The following is a 17,630-nucleotide window of genomic DNA, read 5'->3' on the forward strand; positions in this document are numbered from 1 at the left end:
TTCCACTAACTTGCTGTGAGAACTTGAGTAAGTCATGACCCTCTCTGAGCCTCAGTATTTTCTTGTGAAATAAAAGGGGACATAATAAGATGACCTCAAAACACACTTTTAGGATTAAAAGGCTCTCTAATCCCTCCTCCTAGGGTGTGCCACCCCGGGATGCTCTGCTCCCAGACAAGCATTCACTGGTGTCCCAGTAATTTTACCTTCATTGGCTCACTGACTAGATGAGGTTGGACCTCATTAACCTCATTTCACAGAGGCAGCGGGTGGCTCAGTGTCCAGGAGGCACCTGTTGAAGGTCACACAGCGAACAAGAGCAAGATCCAGAGGCTGCCAAACCCCTTTGCAGGATCCCACACCTGCCTCGGCAGCCAAGCCTGGGAAGTCCCTCCTGAGGTGGGGGAGGCCAGCAGAGGGCCAGCCCCTCCCCCCCAGCCCCTGCAGGTGTGTATATTGGGGGGGATGGCTCCCCAGCAGCTGCGGCTCAGCCAGGCGCACACACCTCGCAGTAACACGCACCTTCCCACACAAACCAGCGAGCCGGCTCACTGGCACCGCCCTGTGCCTGATCGCACAGACCCCAACACCTCTCCTCCCCACCACCCTCCCCACCGCCGCTCCCGCCCCGAATCCTGAGCGGACACAGTGGCCTCGGGACGAGTACACGCCTCTACCCGCCCCCCCTCGCCCCGTCGTCATGACGTCACGTGGGGTAGAGCCCTGAGACACACTGCGGGGGTGCGGGGGGGGGGGAGGAAAGGGGAGGCGGCGGAGCTCCCCGAGCCGGGACAGTCACTCACTCACTGGGCGGTGGGGCCGGGCACAGACAGCGCCGCCCCCCCACCCCTCCCGCCTCGCACGCCCTCGGAAGCGCAGGCTAACCGCGCTGCGCTGGGGGGGCTTCCCAGCACCCCAGCCTCTCGTCCCTTGCCCGCAGCACCTCCGGGTCCCCCTTACCCTCGAGAGGCACCGGGAGTTGTTTCAGGGGGCCCTCGGGAAATTCCCCGAACCCCTGTGCCAGGAGGTGCCCGGTGAGCCCGCCCGCACCCCCCCCCCGAGGGCGGTGCCCGGGGGCGCTGCCCCATGGAGCGGGGAGGCGGGCACCGTCTGCTCCCGGAGCCGTGACCCGAGTTGGAGCTGTGTGTCGAAGCCGCCCCGACCCCCGCGGATCATGCGCCGTCGCCCCTGGCTCGCCGGTCCCACCGGGCTGTGAGCCCCCCATTCCTGACCCATCACGGCCCGCGCGCGATGGGCAGCACCCACCCTTGCCCCTGGCTGCGGCTCCGACCTCGGCCCCAGCCGCGGCCCGCGCTCTGCGCGCTCCTCTTCTTCCTACTGCTGCTGGCTGCCGCCTTGCCCAGGTGAGCCCTCACCTTATGCCCCGCCCTCCTGGAGAGCTGGGACCCTCAGCCACAGAGGCCTCTGAGCTCCTGCTGGGGCAGGGGACCCTGGAAGGAGGGAGGGACGGTGTCGCGGGAAAGTGCTGGTGACCAATGAAAGAGTACTCTCACAGGAGGGGGTTGAACTGGTGACAGAATAAGGGCAGTCCAGGGAGACAGGGCAGTGCCCAGGAGAGTGATGGCTGCTAGAAGGGGAGGTGTGTGTTTAGGGGGAAGCAAGTGCCAACCTGGAGTTCCTGCTGTGCTGGGGGAATGCACCCCCCACCCCAGGAGTAAAACTCAAACTGCCCTGCTCCACCTTGCAGATCGCCCCCAAGAGGGGGCAGGGGTTGGGGGCCAAATGAGGGTAGCCCAGGTGGGGTCAGTGAGAGATTGCAGCTAGAAGGGTTCTCAGTATGTGTGTGTGTGTGTGTGTGTGTGTGTGTGTGTGTGTGTGTGTGTCTGTTCATCTGTGATCGAGTAAGCCCAGCAAGCTGTGTTGTAGACAGCAGTCTGTGTGTGCACATGTGTGTGAATGTGAGGGCTCATGGATCAATGTATGTTAAGATGAACATGTGTGTGTACTTGTGAGTGTCTGTGTGTATGTGTATAACTATGTCTGATGAAGTGTGCATGTGGGTAAGTGTTCCGGCGTCTGTGTGTCCACCTCATTGTGTGCAGAAGTGTGCCTGCATGAATGTGACTGTCTGAAACATGCTGTTTGGGAGTGGTCTCCCGGAGAACACTGCATATGAGAGCATCTATGCCTGGGGATGTACTTATGAAATACTGTGTGCGCAGGCTTACCGGATGTGTGTGCATTTGCACGTAATCTGTGTGGGTGTGCAGCTGGGTGGGTTGTGTTGGAGGGGATGTTGGTGAGAAGGTCGAGGAAAGGAGAATGTTTAGGGGTATACTGATGGGCTCAACCTTCAAAAGCAGGGGTGGGAACAGAGGAATAATGGCCTTTGGGACAGAGTGTGTATAGTTAGATGGGGCCCTCCTAGCCCCCAAAAACACTCACCCACCCCCACCCCCACCCCACATGCCTGCAGGTCTTCACCCAATGATATTCTGGGCCTCCGCCTCCCCCAGGAGCCCGTGCTCAACGCCAACACAGTGTGCCTGACATTGCCAGGCCTAAGCAAGCGGCAGATGGAGGTGTGTGTGCGCCACCCTGACGTGGCCGCCTCAGCCATCCAGGGCATCCAGATCGCCATCCATGAGTGCCAGCACCAGTTCCGGGACCAGCGCTGGAACTGCTCTAGTCTTGAGACTCGAAACAAGATCCCCTATGAGAGTCCCATCTTCAGCAGAGGTAGCTGCCCTTCACCCTTGACCTTCTGCCCATCCCACTCAGCACTTCCACTCCAGAACTTATCTGCCAGCCATCCCCTAACCCACTCCCTCAAGCTGGCAACCTCCCCAGGTGCCCATCTGCCAGCCGTGCTGCTCTCTTGCCTCTTTCTGCTCTGGGAAAGTCCATGAGGGTCAGACAAATGGGGTAGATGTGGCTCCAGGCTGGGCTGTGTGGGATGAGGGCAGCAGGTTTCATGCCTGAGAATTGAACTCCTGGGTTATCCTGCCCTGAGACTGACACTGCATATCTCAGGCCCAGGAAATGTCCATATCTGTTGCCTGCCTCAATTTACCCTCTACCTAGTAAACACCATGTAGGATGGAAGCCTGTGATAAAGTACCCAGAATCAACATGAAGAGGGGTCAGGGACTTTTGCCAAACGGTGTAGTTTAGGGAAGCCTGGGCAGGTAAAACTGTACTTCTGCAGAAGCTCTTCCTGGCGGGGTTACACCACCAGCCTCTGTGTCATCCTTGCCACCCCTGAAAATCCTCTCTAAATCAGAGGCACTGGGTGTGTGCCTGCCTCCTGCCCAGCAGGCCTGACGGCCCTGCCAATTCCTCCTCCCCTCACAGCTCAAAGAAGCTGCAGCCCACTATCTGTCCCCCTCCCTGGACTTCTGGGTGACCCAGGGTCTACCCTGACAATCCCTTGAATGGCTTGGGCTGGAGGTGACAGGAGGTTTTGTCACTCATTTCCACTCACACCCACCTCCTGCCCTGGTATCTTAAGCTTTGACTCAGGTCTTTTGGGAAAGATGGGGGTCCTGCCTCCTGGATGGGCCTAGCTGAGTATCTCTCTCTCCTCCCCTCAGCTGCTTGGGTTGGACAGTGTGGGGACCTGGCTCCTTGCGACTTGTGCAATTCTCAGGTGACAGTAGAGGAGGAGGGGTACCCCTGTACCCTGTGGCCTTGGGGCCCAGAGGCTTCTGGGAGAGTCAGACTCTAATGTACCCGAACTTCAGAAAGAACTCAGAGTCAGGGGCCTTTTCCTTTCCACCAGGATCCCTCCTTGCATCCCCGGAGCCCCCAAGTCAGGGGCCACGCCAGCCTCCCCCAGCCCAGCCCCGCCCCGCCCCCGCGCGCTTTCCCTCCTCCCTCCCCCGCGCGCCCAGGGCGCTGTTTCTCCCCGGCCGAGCCCAGCCCGACGCGTGTGGCGGCATGCAGCCGCGAACTAATCCCCGCGGGCAGCGGCAGACGGCTCCCGGCCCCAGCCGCGCGCCTCTCAAAAAGGGCGCCCCCCTCCCCAGGCCGGCGCTCCCGCCCCTGAGCCCCTGAGCCCCTGAGTCCCTGAGCCCCTCCAGACGTCTGCCCAGAGAGGCTCCCCGCGACCCCCGCCGATCGGCCGGCCCAACTCAGGTCCGGCGCCCCGCCCCGGCCGCCCCCGCTGCCCTCTCGCTCGCGGACACGAAGTGACAGGCCACTGCATCTCTCCTGACCCGGCCGGGCCGGGCCAGCGCTCGCCGCCGCCGCACGCCCGAGCCCACTAGCTCCCCGAAGTCTGGTTCTCTTTCCAGCGCTCGGGCCCCGAGCTTGCTCCAGGTTCTGCTCACTGGGGGCTCGGGCAGGCATTGAGGTCCTCACCCCTGCCACTTCGGGTGAGGCGAGGCTAGCTCTTCATCCCTCTTCCCGGCCTCGGTGTCCCCTCTTTCCCTCTGGTCCTCCTGTCCCCTCTAGACTCCCAGGAGTCCCTATTGCTTCGCCCGGGTGAGGCCTGTTCGGGCTGGTGGGGGACACGGGGGCTTTGAAGCTTGAGGGCGAGTTCGGAGCGGTGGAACCCCGCGGGGTTGGCGCGGTGCCAGGTGCTCCCGGGTTCACCTGCAGTTTAATAAGCGGGAGGTGAGCTGGGGGGACGGGTGTGGGGAGAGGTGAGGTGTGGATGCGGGAGACTTGCCGCGGCTAGCCGGCGCGGGGCGGCGCCCAGCGCCGGGAGGGGACCGGACAGTGGCTCCTGGGCTCCCGCAGGGAGGCTGGCCTCCTACCTTTGGCCTCGGAACACCGTCCTACCTCTGTGGTTTCTGCCCCCCTCCCCAACCCCAGCATTGCAACACCTCATTTCTACCTCTCGTTCCTCGGAGGGGACTCTGGGCTTCTGGAAAGAAATTTCCGCTCCCTCCACCTCCCACCTCCAAGGGCCACCATTGCCGTGTCTCCCTCACTCCATACTTGTGGGATCATTTTTTTGGTCCATCTTGGCCCATCACCTCAAGGACTAGCTAAATTTGAATCCCATGGGACCCATCTTGGTGGTAACCAGCCCCTGGACTGGATCCTTCCCCCAGTCTCCCTTATTTTCAAGCCATAGATTGTCCATCATGGGGTCAGGTGACCCCAGTTTCCCCCACGTGGACTATCAGGATGCCCACCCCCCTTCTGACCCAAGCTGCCAATGGGGTTCTCTTAAAGGTGCACTCTGCCATGTTTAAAATTCAGAGACTGCTAGAAGGAGGTGGTCCCCCAGGTCTTCCATCTGAATGCTGTTACTGTCATCTAATTGTCCTGACACCTTCCCTGAGATGGGCTGGGCTGAAGGGATGGAGTTCTGATGTAAGAGGGAGAGGGAAGGGTTCTTGAGCACCTAGAGTGGGTGCTTGGGAAGCAGGACATACAATAGGGCTTTACCCAACCAAGGAGAGGGATGTGAGGGTACTGGACCCTGGGAGTTGGGGGACAGAGAGAGGGGCCTCTAGGGGGGCTAGAAAGAGTCCTAAATAAGCTGTGAGAGAACCCCCAGCCCAGGCGCAGCTATGACCTAAGTACCGAGAGCAGTGGTATCCCCAGCTTTCTGTTCTGAGGATCCACAGGGTTGGTGCCTAGATGGGTGAGATGCTGGACAAACATCAGCTACAGGGGGGCTCTTCATTGTGAGGACTAGAGAACCCCTCTATCTCTTACTCAGGATGCAGGGACCAGAGGGAAATTTGAGGAAGGGGCTACTTTGGGCTGGGCTTGGGCACTGGAGTGAGAGGGGATGAGAGGACCAGGAGAGGTTTGGTGGAGGGGAGTGAGTAGATTCACACAGCGGGTACTGGAGCACTCATGAAGTTTGGGTACTGCCCTCTCTAAGGCCCAGGCCCATTCAGAAGGGATGGAAAGAGGGGGCTTGTGGCTCTGCAGTAAGCCAGGCTCCCAGCCCAGGGGAACCCAGCAATTTGAGAGCCCATCCTCTGCTCTCCAAGGCCCTGGCTCTTTCATCTCCCATCTCCCTTTTACATTTATCCTCGGGGAATCTTTGTTTTATGCCTAGGTCTCCAGGCTTGGGGTATGTGGTGGTACTCAGATGGGGAGACTGAGGCACAGGCAATTGTATCCCAGGATTACCTAAGGTCCTATTATTCTAGTGGCACCAAATAAATTAGCCAAAACATATTAAGTACTTGCTGTCTGCTTGGCACTGTTCTAAAGCACTTTATCTGTACTTTAGCATCCTCAAACAATCCCCATGCAGTAGGTCCTATCATTATCTTCATTTCCAAATGAAGCTAAGAGAGGTTGGGTAACTTGCCATTAGTCACACAGCTTGTATGTGAGCTGTAGAGCCAGGACTCAAATGCAGGCCAGCTGTCTTTAGAGATTGCCCTCAACCCGCAGCATACTGCCTCCCAAGCTACAAGGCCACCATGATCTCCTACCGTGTGCCCAGAGGTGAACTGGTGCAATGGAGGAGTAATCCAAGAAATGGAACTGATATGCGCACGCACACGCACACAACACACACACAAACACCTACCCGTGTTTGTGCGAACATGTGGCTACATTCAGTGTCACCCCTAAGTGTTCCCACATGCACACAACCCTCTCTCTCTCCCCAGCCCAGGCACACGAGCACGCACAGATTATTTGTGCACAGATTATTTGCACGGAGGGAATGGAGACCAGACCTCTCCCCTCTCCTCCCTCTTTGACTTGAATGGGCAGGGCTCAAGCTTCTCTAACCCCTCCTATTTCCCACTGGCTCCTGAATCCTCTCTCTTCCACACTTCCCTGCCCTCCAAACCTCCTCCCCCAGCCCCTTCCTGGCCGTTGGCTTCGTCCTGTAGCAGCAGCTGACTCCACTTAGATGCTGGCAGTCCCTGTCCCAGATCAAAGGCAGGGCGGCTAATTGTGCGTCTTAACGAGCCCCCCACTCCCAGTGCTCCGCGGGCAGCCCAGCTGGCCAAGGCCCCTCCCCTCTCCCTCTCCAGCTGGCCAGATGGCACAGTGCCTGCATCTGCCCCAGACAGTCGGGGCCAGGACCGAAACTGGGGCCCTGAATAGGAGCTGGGGGCAGACCCAATGGGCTGGACTTCTCTGAGGCCTGAATGCTTGGATCAGAGGGTGACCACACAAGCCCTGCCCAGTCACTCCTTCAGTGGCTGTGACAGCTGCCAGAGGCCATGGGGATGGTGTCTTTAGCTGCCTGGGGTAGGTAGGGGTGTTCTCTGTAGGCTGTGGGCTTTCTCCAGATTCCTCTAGGCCTGCCCTTGAATGTAACAGAGCCTGGAAAATGGTGTTTGGGTTGGCCCAGCACATTCCCCTGGGCCAGCATCTTGCTCCTTCCTGGTGCCATGCATAGACAGGGCCATAGGACTGGGAAATGGGCTACCTGGTTTTCTTACTCAGCAGCTTGTCTTCCCCAGAGCCAAACGTCCTTCAGCAGAAGGTGGCCAGGCCTGCTGGGAGAGCTGGGTCTGTGTCCAGCTCCATAACCCCTGCGACCTCGGGCATCTCTCCTGGTTGGCTCTCTGGGATCAGTGAGGCCTCCAAGTCCTCCCAGTCTTTGAAACTGATGTAGAAGGACCCAGTTTTTGTTTTGTTTTTTTCCTGAATCTCTGGCCTCTACCAAGCCATCAGCCTCCAGCTGGGTTCTGGGCTTCCCCCACAGGTGTCTATGGCACAGGTGGATTCTCCTCCTAGTGTGGGAGCTGTTATTGCCCTTAGTTTCTCCCACTGCTTGAACTCTCTCAGGTTCAGAGGCTGGTCAGTGACCGGTACCAGAACCTGCCCCTCGCCGGTCCTTTCTCAGATGCAGAATAAGGAAGAAGCAGCTTGCAGGTCCCAGAGCCCGACCCTCCTCTGCAAGTAGGCCTCCCCCTGCCACAGGCCCAGAGGATGGCTCAGGCTTGGGAACGCCAAGGAGGAAAGCAGTGTAGACAAGACCTGGACTCCTGAGAGTGGCTCATCAGGGAGTCTTTGCACCCCTGAGCATCTCAGGAAGGCATCTACCTTAGCTAACCGTTCCTTCTCAGTGTTCAACACCACTATATGCTTAACCCTGAGCAGGCGATGGGCTCACCTCCAGCATCCTTCAAACAACCTCTTCAGCTGACCTCGACCGACCACAAGCAGGTGGCTGGATGATGCCCTTTTCTGAGGAGACTTTCTGGGATGTCCAGACAGGCAAAGGGGAAATTCTGCTGGCTCTTTTGTTTGCCTCTCGCATCTGGCCATCAGATAGTGTTCTTTGATGGGCCTAAGGGGGTGGCTGCAGGCAGGAAATCTTGGGGCCGGGAACTTTAGGAGGACACCTTCTCCTCTTACTTACCCTTCTGCCCATTAACATCTCCTGGGGCCCTGAATTCCATCACTGGTAATTTTTTTTTAGGTTAAAATTTGCCTTCTTTCTGCAGGCTTATCTTAAAATTGCAAATATCACATGAGAGGTACTAGCTTAAGTCCCTGATGGTTAAAAAAAAAAATTAATGTTTACTAGATACTTTCTGTCCAACAAGAGAGATGTAGTCACAATTCTGAGCTTGGCTAAGGGTGAAGCAAGGGAAAGGAGTTCAAGATGGAGGGCTGTGGGAGAGACCTCCCCCATTCCACTATGTGCAGAATTTCCGGTGTGATTTCTGCCCCTCTTTGAATCTATGCCCTTGTACCAGATTTTCCCCCAACACTGGGCCTCTGCTTCCTCTCAGTATGGTGAGAAGGTTGGGCAGGGAGGGCAGAGGGATGGGATGTGGAGGCTCCTCGAAGGCTGTTTCCTGCGTCTCTCTGCACAGGTTTCCGAGAGAGTGCCTTCGCCTACGCCATCTCGGCAGCTGGCGTGGTGCACGCTGTATCCAACGCCTGCGCCCTGGGCAAGCTGAGGGCATGTGGCTGTGACGCGTCCCGGCGTGGGGACGAGGAGGCCTTCCGTCGGAAGTTGCACCGCCTGCAGCTGGAAGCGCTGCAGCGCGGTAAGGGCCTAAGCCACGGAGTTCCCGAGCACCCTGCCCTGCCTCCTGCCAGCCCAGGCCTGCAGGACTCCTGGGAGTGGGGCGGCTGCAGCCCCGATGTGGGTTTCGGAGAGCGCTTCTCTAAAGACTTTCTGGACTCCCGGGAGCCTCACAGAGACATCCATGCGCGCATGAGGCTCCACAACAACCGAGTAGGGAGGCAGGTGAGAACCCCATCCCTCTGGGCCTGCTCCAGACCCCTCTGCCTAGGGCCCCTCCCCTTCCCCAGGCTTATGTCTCCTCTGGGGACCACACCACTCTCCCTAACTTAGCAACTTTCTCATTGCCGCCTCCTAATTCAGTCATCAGATGTGTTTTGGATAACTACTGTGTGCCAGGTGCTGGACTAGGCCTGGGAATATGGGGATAAAACAACCCCTGCCCTGGAATAGCTCCCCTTCCGCTGAGCAGCCTGCTTCTCCCATTTCCTGCTGTGAGTAGTGGGGAGAGCTCTGGGCTGCAGTCAGGACCTCAGAGTCTAGGCCCAGCTTTGCCACTCTGTCTCTCCCCCTGTAAAATGAGAAGGTTGAACTGCATCATCCATAAGGCTCCCCAGCACAAATGTTCCATGATTCGGTGCTTTCCTGTGCTGGGACCCCCCTCCTCTCCCAGGCTTTCTGTGCAGAATGAGGGATTCCTGCAAAGGGAGATCCCTAGGGGCCACTGTGGTACTGTGTTATGTTGTCCTCCTCCTTTCTCCCCCCACCCCCGAATGTTCATACTACCTCAAAGGTCATTTATTTAAGAGAGAGAGAGAAAGAAGAAGAAGAAGGAGAGGGAGAGGAAGAAGAAGAAGAAGAGGAGGAGGAGAGGAAGGGAGGAGGGAAGGAAGGCAGGGAGAAGGGAGGGAGGGAGGAAAGAAAGAAAGGGGAAGTAATAATTTCCTGCATTTAATTTATTGAGTGCTTACTCTGTGTTAGGCACTGTCTGGGGCATTTTACTACATCCTATTTCATCCTTACACCTACCCATGAGGGTTCTATTATTAGCCTCATGTTCAGATATGGAAAGTGAGGCACAGATAGACTAAGAAGCTTGACTAAGGTGATGCAACAAGTGAGAAAGTGGCAGAGGCAGGATTCATCCCCAGGCAGTTGAGCCCTGAGCCCTTAGCCCTTCTGTTCTATAGTGTAGTCTACACTAAGTTGCCTCCCTGGCCCTCATGGTGGCTCAGCACCCTCTTTTCCTGGCTATTCCACCCCTGTCCCTTCTCTTGGCCCTGCCCAGCCTGCTCAGGCCTTGTTTCTGGCTTCCCCTCACTCTAGCTGGCACTTTCTCCATCTCACTACCCTTTCTCCTGGCTTCTCAGCCCAGGCCAGTTCACCTTCTTCTTCCACAAAGACTGGAGCTGATTCAGCTCTTCCATCATGACCGAGAGGTGATGTAAACTGAGGCATACCCACCCTCAGGTCACGTCCAGCTCCCACCCAGTCCTGTCCTGTCCGTGCAGCTCTTTTCCCAAGCTTTGATACTATCCTAGCCCATACCAACAGTGCCTCTCCTCCTTGTTAAACTGGTTAATTAATGGCTGCTGCCTGTGGGAAGCAGATGTTCTGGAGCTGTTGGCCAGGGGAGGCATTGGGCTGTTTTCCACGTGATGCTGACACCACAGGCTGCACATACAAGCTGCAGAGCCCTTTAAGACTTGGAGGAACAGGGTCCCTCTCTTATGGCCCTACTGCCCAGGTTTGGGGGACCCAGATCATTTTTTGGAGTGGGGGGGCAGCGGGGGGAGGAGGATGTGGCCAATTTCCTCTGGGGTCTCTGGTGAGGATAATGTGAAGGGGCTCTTTGGGAGGAGGCTCAGGAGAGCAGGCTGAGAGCTGGGCAGGGGCTGGGTAGGTTGTATTCCTGTAACTAGCTCCCTTGGAGGCCTGGGAACCTCTCTCCACTTTCATTGCCCTGGGGGTCTGGCTCTTTGGGTTCCCTTTGGTTCTGTATTCAGGTAGGGCCTTTGGCCCCTGTTGGTGCTCACTGTTTCCTAGGAGGAATGGTGGCACTCAGCACCGGGCAAAATAAGTGCCAGCCAGTAGAATGGGAGAATGGGAGGGAGGCAGGGGGGCAGGGGGAGGAGGGGGAGTCTCCCCAGCCCCTGGCCCCTCTCCTTAGGCTCCCTGAAAAGTGCTGCAGGGCCCAGAGGAGTTAAGGGGCTTTTTCAGACTCCCCACAGCCTCCGCTCACTGCCTGGAGTGAGGCCAGAGGCTTTGGGGCTGGGATGTAGTGGGGCCAGCACACCCCTGCTCCTGGTCCTGAGGGTTGGAAGGAGAGGGAATTTCCCTGAGGATCTGGGATCCCCCCTCAGGAAGCAAGAGCCTCCAGCCCCAAGGGCCCCCCTGCAGCTGCTGGGAAAGGCAGGGGGAGAGGAGGGGAAGCAGGAAGGAGGGAATTCCCCCAGGGTCTGGCCGGGTGGGAGGTGGATGCGAGAGCAGCAGACGAGTAGGCAGAACTCTTCTCCTGACCGCCTGGTTTAGGAGCTGTGCCACCCACCCACCCACTTGGGGCCTCAGCTTTTGCCTCCGTTCAATGGGGATTGGTTGCCAGAGCCTCTGAGAGTCTCGCGGGCCGGTGTCTGCGTCGGGAGGAGGCCAGTGGGGCTGGCCGCGGGCGTCACCCCTCCCCGTTCCTCCCTCTGCAGGCGGTGATGGAGAACATGCGGCGGAAGTGCAAGTGCCACGGCACGTCAGGCAGCTGCCAGCTCAAGACGTGCTGGCAGGTGACGCCGGAGTTCCGCGCTGTAGGGGCACTGCTACGTAGCCGCTTCCACCGCGCCACGCTCATCCGGCCGCACAACCGCAACGGCGGCCAGCTGGAGCCGGCTCCCGCGGGGCCACCCTCGCCAGCCCCGGACATTCCGGGGCCTCGGCGCCGCGCCGGCACCGCCGACCTGGTCTACTTCGAGAAGTCGCCCGACTTCTGCGAGCGCGAGCCGCGCCTGGACTCGGCGGGCACCGTGGGCCGCCTGTGCAACAAGAGCAGCGCGGGCCCGGACGGCTGCGGCAGCATGTGCTGTGGCCGCGGCCACAACATCCTACGCCAGACGCGCAGCGAGCGCTGTCACTGCCGCTTCCACTGGTGCTGCTTCGTGGTCTGCGAGGAGTGCCGCATCACCGAGTGGGTCAGCGTCTGCAAGTGAGCGGACGGCTCGCCTCCCTGCGCCTGGTCCTCTGCGGCTTGCGATCTTGGCCGGGCAGCGTCACCTTGGTTCCTGGGAGTGGAGGATGGACCACAAAATCTTACAGGAACTTCCCAGCTCTGAGGTCGTCAAGACTGCAATCACGGGACGGTTCAGGCCCGCTCAGACCCCCTGCTCACTTCTGTGGCCTCCAGGACCGGTTTGCCTCCCGGCTCTCTGACCCAAGCTCAGACAGCTCCGTTGGGCTGGCGGTTGCCCCACACTCTAGGGCAGTGTCAGCCAGGCATCCTCTGGGCCTGCCTCCTTTTATCTCTTCACCCCTACCCCTGGAGAGGGAGGGAATGAATGGAAGCTGATGGGGAGGGGGAGGAGGATTAAAAAGAAGGAATGGACATCACTGAGCTGAAGTGATTCTGCAGAGGCCTCAGACACCCTCCCCCACTGGCCTCTGTCCCTCATCATTCATTTAACAAATATTTATTTTTCACTCTTTGTGACCTGGCACTCTGTGGGGGACGAGAGGTGCTGGGGATACAGATGTGAATAAGAGACACAGGACCTGCCCTCTTGGAGTTTACATTCGGGCTGGGGAAGATGGACAATAAACAAGAAAATACACAAACAAGGTCATTTCAGACAATGCTATGTGCCATGAAGAAAATAAAGCAAAGTGCTGGATGTAGAGTGATTTGTGGGGAGTGGGACCCCTCTAGATAAAGCTACTGGGTGCAGAAGACCTCATGCTGAGACTGCACGAGGAGGAGAGCCATGCACAAATTGAGGGTAAGGGCTTTTCAGGCAGAGTCCATGTGAATGCAAAAGCTCTGAGGACAGAAAGATCTCAGGAGGAACAGCAAAGAGGCCAGTGTGATTGGAGTGAAGAAATCAAGGGACAGATTAACAGGAGAGGAGCTGCTGGAGGGGGGTGGGGGATGGGGAATGGTCACATTATGCATCCTTCCAGGCCAAGGTAAGGGATTTTATGTAAGAGGAATGGGAACCTTCAGAGGGTCTTAGGCAGGCAAGTGTCATGGTCTGATTCCCACACTGCTTGCTGTCTGGGGAACTGAATGGCAGGGGACAAGTTGACAGCAGGGGGCCAGTTAGGAGACTACAGCCATCTTCCAAACCAGAGATGAGGCCTGGGCTAGGTGGAGGCAGTGGGGAAGTTGGCAAGGGGCTGGATCAGGAGCCCTGGATGCCAGAGCTCTAGCTGTCCACCTTGTGCCTGAGCCCTCTGCCACAAGCCAGGACGAGTGTCGGCCAGTAGCACCCGTCGGCAGAGACAGGAGGCACTCTGAGAGGAGTAATCCTGGGCAAGACCCAGCTCAACCCAGCCAGCCCAGCGCCCCGGGGAGCAGGTGGGGCTAGGAGGTGCGGCCTGGAGAAGGGTGGCAGGGGAGGGCCAGGAGACTCGCTGTCTGGATTCTGGTCTCTCGGAGTGCAGGCAGGGGAGGCGGGGTATGTAAGTAAGGCTGGGGGTGGGGGGATATCCTTCCTGGGTCTCTTGTGCCCCCAGATCCCCAGCTCAGGATGCCCCTTGGCAGGTCAGCCAGCCCCCCTTCCGTACCCCCATAAGAACGCTGCTAAGCTGGCGGCCTGGGTCCAGCATTGCACTCTGCTTGGCTCTCAGATCTGATGTTTTTCTGGACCAGACCCTCAAGGAGGAGGCAGTGGAGAGGGAGGTGGGGTCAAGTTCTTGGGGAAAGAACACTTCATCAACTTCATCCAGGCCTCCTGCTGCTCACAGTTGAGAGTCCTGCTGCCTGCCTCAGTTTACCCCAGAGTGGCACCCTTCTTGATGAACCAACCAAGGATGAAGTCTTGTTCCTTTTCCCAGTTGCCAGCCTACCTGCATCCCCATACTTCCCTGGCCCTGACCCATGTCTCCCTACCCCTGGGTAAGGGTGAGAAGGAAAGGAGGCTCTCATGGTGATGCACCCCTGTAGGCCCACCACCTGGGAGATTTGCCCCCACTCGCTTGCCCTCAGCTCCCTTCCCTCCAACTCCTGCATCCCAGCAGCTCTCAGACATGACTAAGGCAGCAGGACATTTCACATGCTCAGTTCTGCTGCCTCTGTAGAGGACAGGGTTTCTCTCCCCATCCCCCTAAAGACAGTACCACAGGCAGGCGGGTGAGAGTCCCCCAGGAGGAGGGGTGGGCAGGAGCAGCCAGACACACCTGCCTCATTCCTTTCCTCTTGTTCACCCAGGAGAAAGCTTTGGGGGCTGGGTTCGCTGCCTCCTCCCTCCCTCCCATTCAGGGTAGGAGGGAAGGGAGGGGCAATGAAGGCCTGGGGGGGTACTCCCACCCCCTGCCCAGCCCCCAGCAGTGTCCACTACAGCGTTAGCTGTGGCTTCAGCCTCCTCTGCCTTCCAGGCTTTAGGAGGACAGAGTTGGGGGAGGAGAGACTGAAGATGAGAGACACAGGATGAGGGTTGGGATAATGAGGTAGGAGCTGTAACACTGCAGAGCGTGCTGCCTCTAGAGGGAGGGGTGGGCCGTGGAGTGGGACAGGGGACTAGACACCAGGCTGTGGGGGACATATCCCAGTCAAGTCAAATCATGGTGATCTGATACATGCTAGCTTTACCTGTAAAGGGAGAGAGGAAAAGTTGGAGAAGGAATAAATAGGGTGTTGCCCACCCCCATCCTTTCTCTGGGCCTGAAGCTGACTAGAGTCTGGACCAAAGCTGAACCCCACATTTGAAAAGGGGTCTATGGGATTTGGTTGACCCTAAAGGGAGATATGGAGGTGATAAGGGGTGGGAAAATGGGGCCCAAGAGGCACTGGGTCTATGCACTCTGGCTAAGAGTGAGGCAGAAATCAATGTGCTGGTTGGAAATAGGGGAAATGGGCTGAAATAAAGTGGGACGGTGGAAGTAAATAGGAGGAAGAACTTGCCAAGAGCTAGGAGAGGACCAAGGTTCAGATTTGGAAATAAGAATAGAGGGTGGACCAGACTTCACTCAGAGGGGGAGGAAGCCATCCCCACCCCCAACACCTTTCACCTTGATGGACATTGGGCCAACTCCTTGCAGGAGGAAAAAATAGCATGGAGCCTGGATGGTCCCAAAGGGAAGAAGGGAGGGAAGTAAGAGAGAATGAGGTGGTGGATAGATCAGCAGGCAGTGGTGGGTTAAGGGTCAGGGAGAGGCAGCCAGACTGGGGTGGGGATCAGAACCCAGGCATCCTGCTTTTTTGTCGCCCAAGGTCCCAGGGTCGGAAAAAAGAGGAAGGGAGAGGCAAAGGTAGAGGCCTCGGCAGCTGTAGGAGGGCCAGGTGGGTGAGAAGCGAGGTCAGAGGCATCCCGGCCCTCCCTCGCTTTCCTCCGAATTAATGCGCCCCCAGCTAGCCCCCGGCAGGGGTCCTTCCACGTTGGAGCTTGGCCAGGCCCTAGTCGCGGCCTCCCTCCTCCTCTCCCACCCCCCCTTCTCATGTGGTTGCCGGCAGCTGCCTGCGGTCTCCCCAACTCCTGCGCTCAAGGCACGGGGACTTTCCAACAGGGGAAAAAATGACTTAATGAGAGTGGGAGCCGGGGGCGGGAGGGACAGGTCCCTGTAATCACCGCTCTGCTGTGGGGCCTGCGCGCCTCCGGGCCCTTCCCTGGCTTCCTGCTGCCAGCGCCCCCCTCGGGCTCTGCTGGGGGAGGGGGACGGGCTGGCGCAGGGGATCCCTTTTCAAGTTCCAGGCTCTTTGGGGCCCTCCGGCTGCCTTTGTTCCCTAGGCTTGCCCTGCGTGGAAGCTGAGACGCCCCGTGATCCCTCTCTGGACTTTGTCCTTGAAGTTGGGGGGTGGCAGTCCTTCCCAGGAGCCACGGTCCTCTGCTGGTGGATTAGAGGGGTGCGGGATCGTGGAGAGCCCTTTGCCACTTCGCGGCTGCGCACTTCCAAACGCCTCCCGTTGCTGTGGCAACCAGGGCAGTTGAGGTGTGTCCACGGGGCTGGGAGGCGCCCACCCCACCCCCCTTTTCTCGCCGCCCTTCGGGCCAGGCCGGGCCGCTGCGGTGCGCGGGGGTGGGGGTGTGCCGTTACCATGGCAAGGGTGCGCTAGGAGGGCACATTCTTCCCCAGGGTGGGAGCGCCCTGGGGATACGAGAAGGGGGGTGATGGGGGCGGCAGAAAGGGGAGGAGAGAGGGTCAGAACGAGGGAGGAGTCTCGGACAAGACGCTCCAGGGCTTCTGGGGTTGGGATGGGGAGTTTGGAATCTGCCCCCGCCACCCCCAGATCTCCGGAGATGTCCCGGTCCTCCCCCCTCACTCTCGCTGGGGTTCAAGCCCCTAAACCCCGTTTCTGGGGAAGGGATCCGAACTACCGACCCCGAAGGTCTTTTGGCTTCCTCCGAGGTCTGGTTCGCCGAGCTAAGTGTCCATCCCCTACCCCGCAAGCGGAGCTGCAGCCCAGACTGCGACCCGAAGCCCTGCAATTAAGCCCCTGGCCCTCCCCTGCGCCGCCCGCGGGTCCTCTGCCAGGCAGGGCCTGCACCACCAATTACAGCATGCGCGCAGCAGCTGATTACTCCGGAGTCCAGGAAGCGGCCGGGGTGGGGACCTCAGCAGGTCCAGGCGTCGGGGTCCCTGGGGTAGTCCCCGGCCAGGGGTCCTTCACTGGAGCTTTGGGCTGCGGCCCTCTAGCCCAACGTCTCCGCTCCAGACAATACGGGGAGGAGGGTCTACTCGGTGCTCAGTCCTGCGCTGCCTCAGTTTCTCCCTCCTCGAATGCACACTGCACCCAGGGCAGAAAGAGCGCAGGGAGGGTGTGTGTGTGTGTGTATGTGTGTGTGTGTGTGTGTGTGAGAACGCTAGAGTTCAAAGCCCTCAAGGCCGGGTCTCTTTCCCGCCGCAGACGGTCGCGTGGGTCTCTCCTGGCCCAATGTCCGGCCCGGTGGACCCGGCTCTGTCGTGCTGAGCTAGCCCCAGGGCGGCTGACAGCCGGTATCGCACTTTTCTGGGAATCGGAAAACGGCGCCCCCGCTGGGCGGGAGGCTCCCGCACTTCTACCCCACAATGCAAGGCAGTCCGGGAGCCTGAGGGGCAGCGACGTGGGGTATTCTGCCACCACCTTTGCCCCCTGCCATCCCTTCTTCCCTCTCCCCTCGCCTACGGGTCTGCAGTGACTCGGGTAGAGCTCAAGTTTCCCGTGGTCCAGCTTTCCACATCTGGCCGGCAGCTGGGACCCGCCCACTTCGAACTGCTGTGGACCCAGCGCCCTCTGTTGGTGCGGAGCCGCGGCGCACCAGCTTTCCGGCCTGGACCTCCACCTGCCGCCGCCGGCCTGGGGTATCGCTCCAGTTCCAAGGATTTGGAGTTCCACCCATTTGGCGCCCCTTGCCGTTGGGTACACCCCACCCTCTGCCTCACGTCGCTCCCAAATCCGACTTCTTAGGCCCTTTGCTCTTTGCCGGCCGCGGCCTCTCTGACTCTCTTTCCTCGGTCCTTGCGTGCTCAAAACCTTGTCCGGCGACCTAGCTGTCCCCCAACCTCCCGTCTTCTCTAGTCGTCCAGGCTTCGAGGGCAAGTTCTGAGGTGCGATCTCTCGGAGCCCAACGTGAAAGTC

The 17,630-nt window shown here is 59.0% G+C and overlaps 1 protein-coding gene across 1 annotated transcript; it reads left to right on the forward strand.

Annotated features, from left to right (window-relative positions):
* The first annotated feature begins 971 nt into the window (after positions 1–971).
* Positions 972–12,733, forward strand: WNT10A (Wnt family member 10A). The gene is made up of 4 exons (XM_061187561.1): positions 972–1,364; positions 2,438–2,700; positions 8,724–9,103; positions 11,575–12,733. Exons 1-4 carry the CDS (start codon positions 1,252–1,254, stop codon positions 12,070–12,072), a joined length of 1,254 nt encoding a protein of 417 aa, XP_061043544.1. The 5' UTR covers positions 972–1,251; the 3' UTR covers positions 12,073–12,733.
* The last annotated feature ends 4,897 nt before the right edge of the window (positions 12,734–17,630 follow it).

Source organism: Eubalaena glacialis, chromosome 1 (assembly GCF_028564815.1).
Source record: "Eubalaena glacialis isolate mEubGla1 chromosome 1, mEubGla1.1.hap2.+ XY, whole genome shotgun sequence".
In the NCBI taxonomy this organism is placed as follows: domain Eukaryota; kingdom Metazoa; phylum Chordata; class Mammalia; order Artiodactyla; family Balaenidae; genus Eubalaena; species Eubalaena glacialis.

What these genes read in the sequence shown, in the direction of transcription:
- WNT10A (XM_061187561.1), top strand. Translation starts at nt 1,252, where the DNA reads ATGGGCAGCACCCACCCTTGCCCCTGGCTGCGGCTCCGACCTCGGCCC. An exon ending in GAGTCCCATCTTCAGCAGAG is followed by an intron (nt 2,701 to 8,723) that starts GTAGCTGCCCTT and finishes CTCTCTGCACAG; the next exon opens with GTTTCCGAGAGAGTGCCTTC. An exon ending in ACAACCGAGTAGGGAGGCAG is followed by an intron (nt 9,104 to 11,574) that starts GTGAGAACCCCA and finishes CTCCCTCTGCAG; the next exon opens with GCGGTGATGGAGAACATGCG.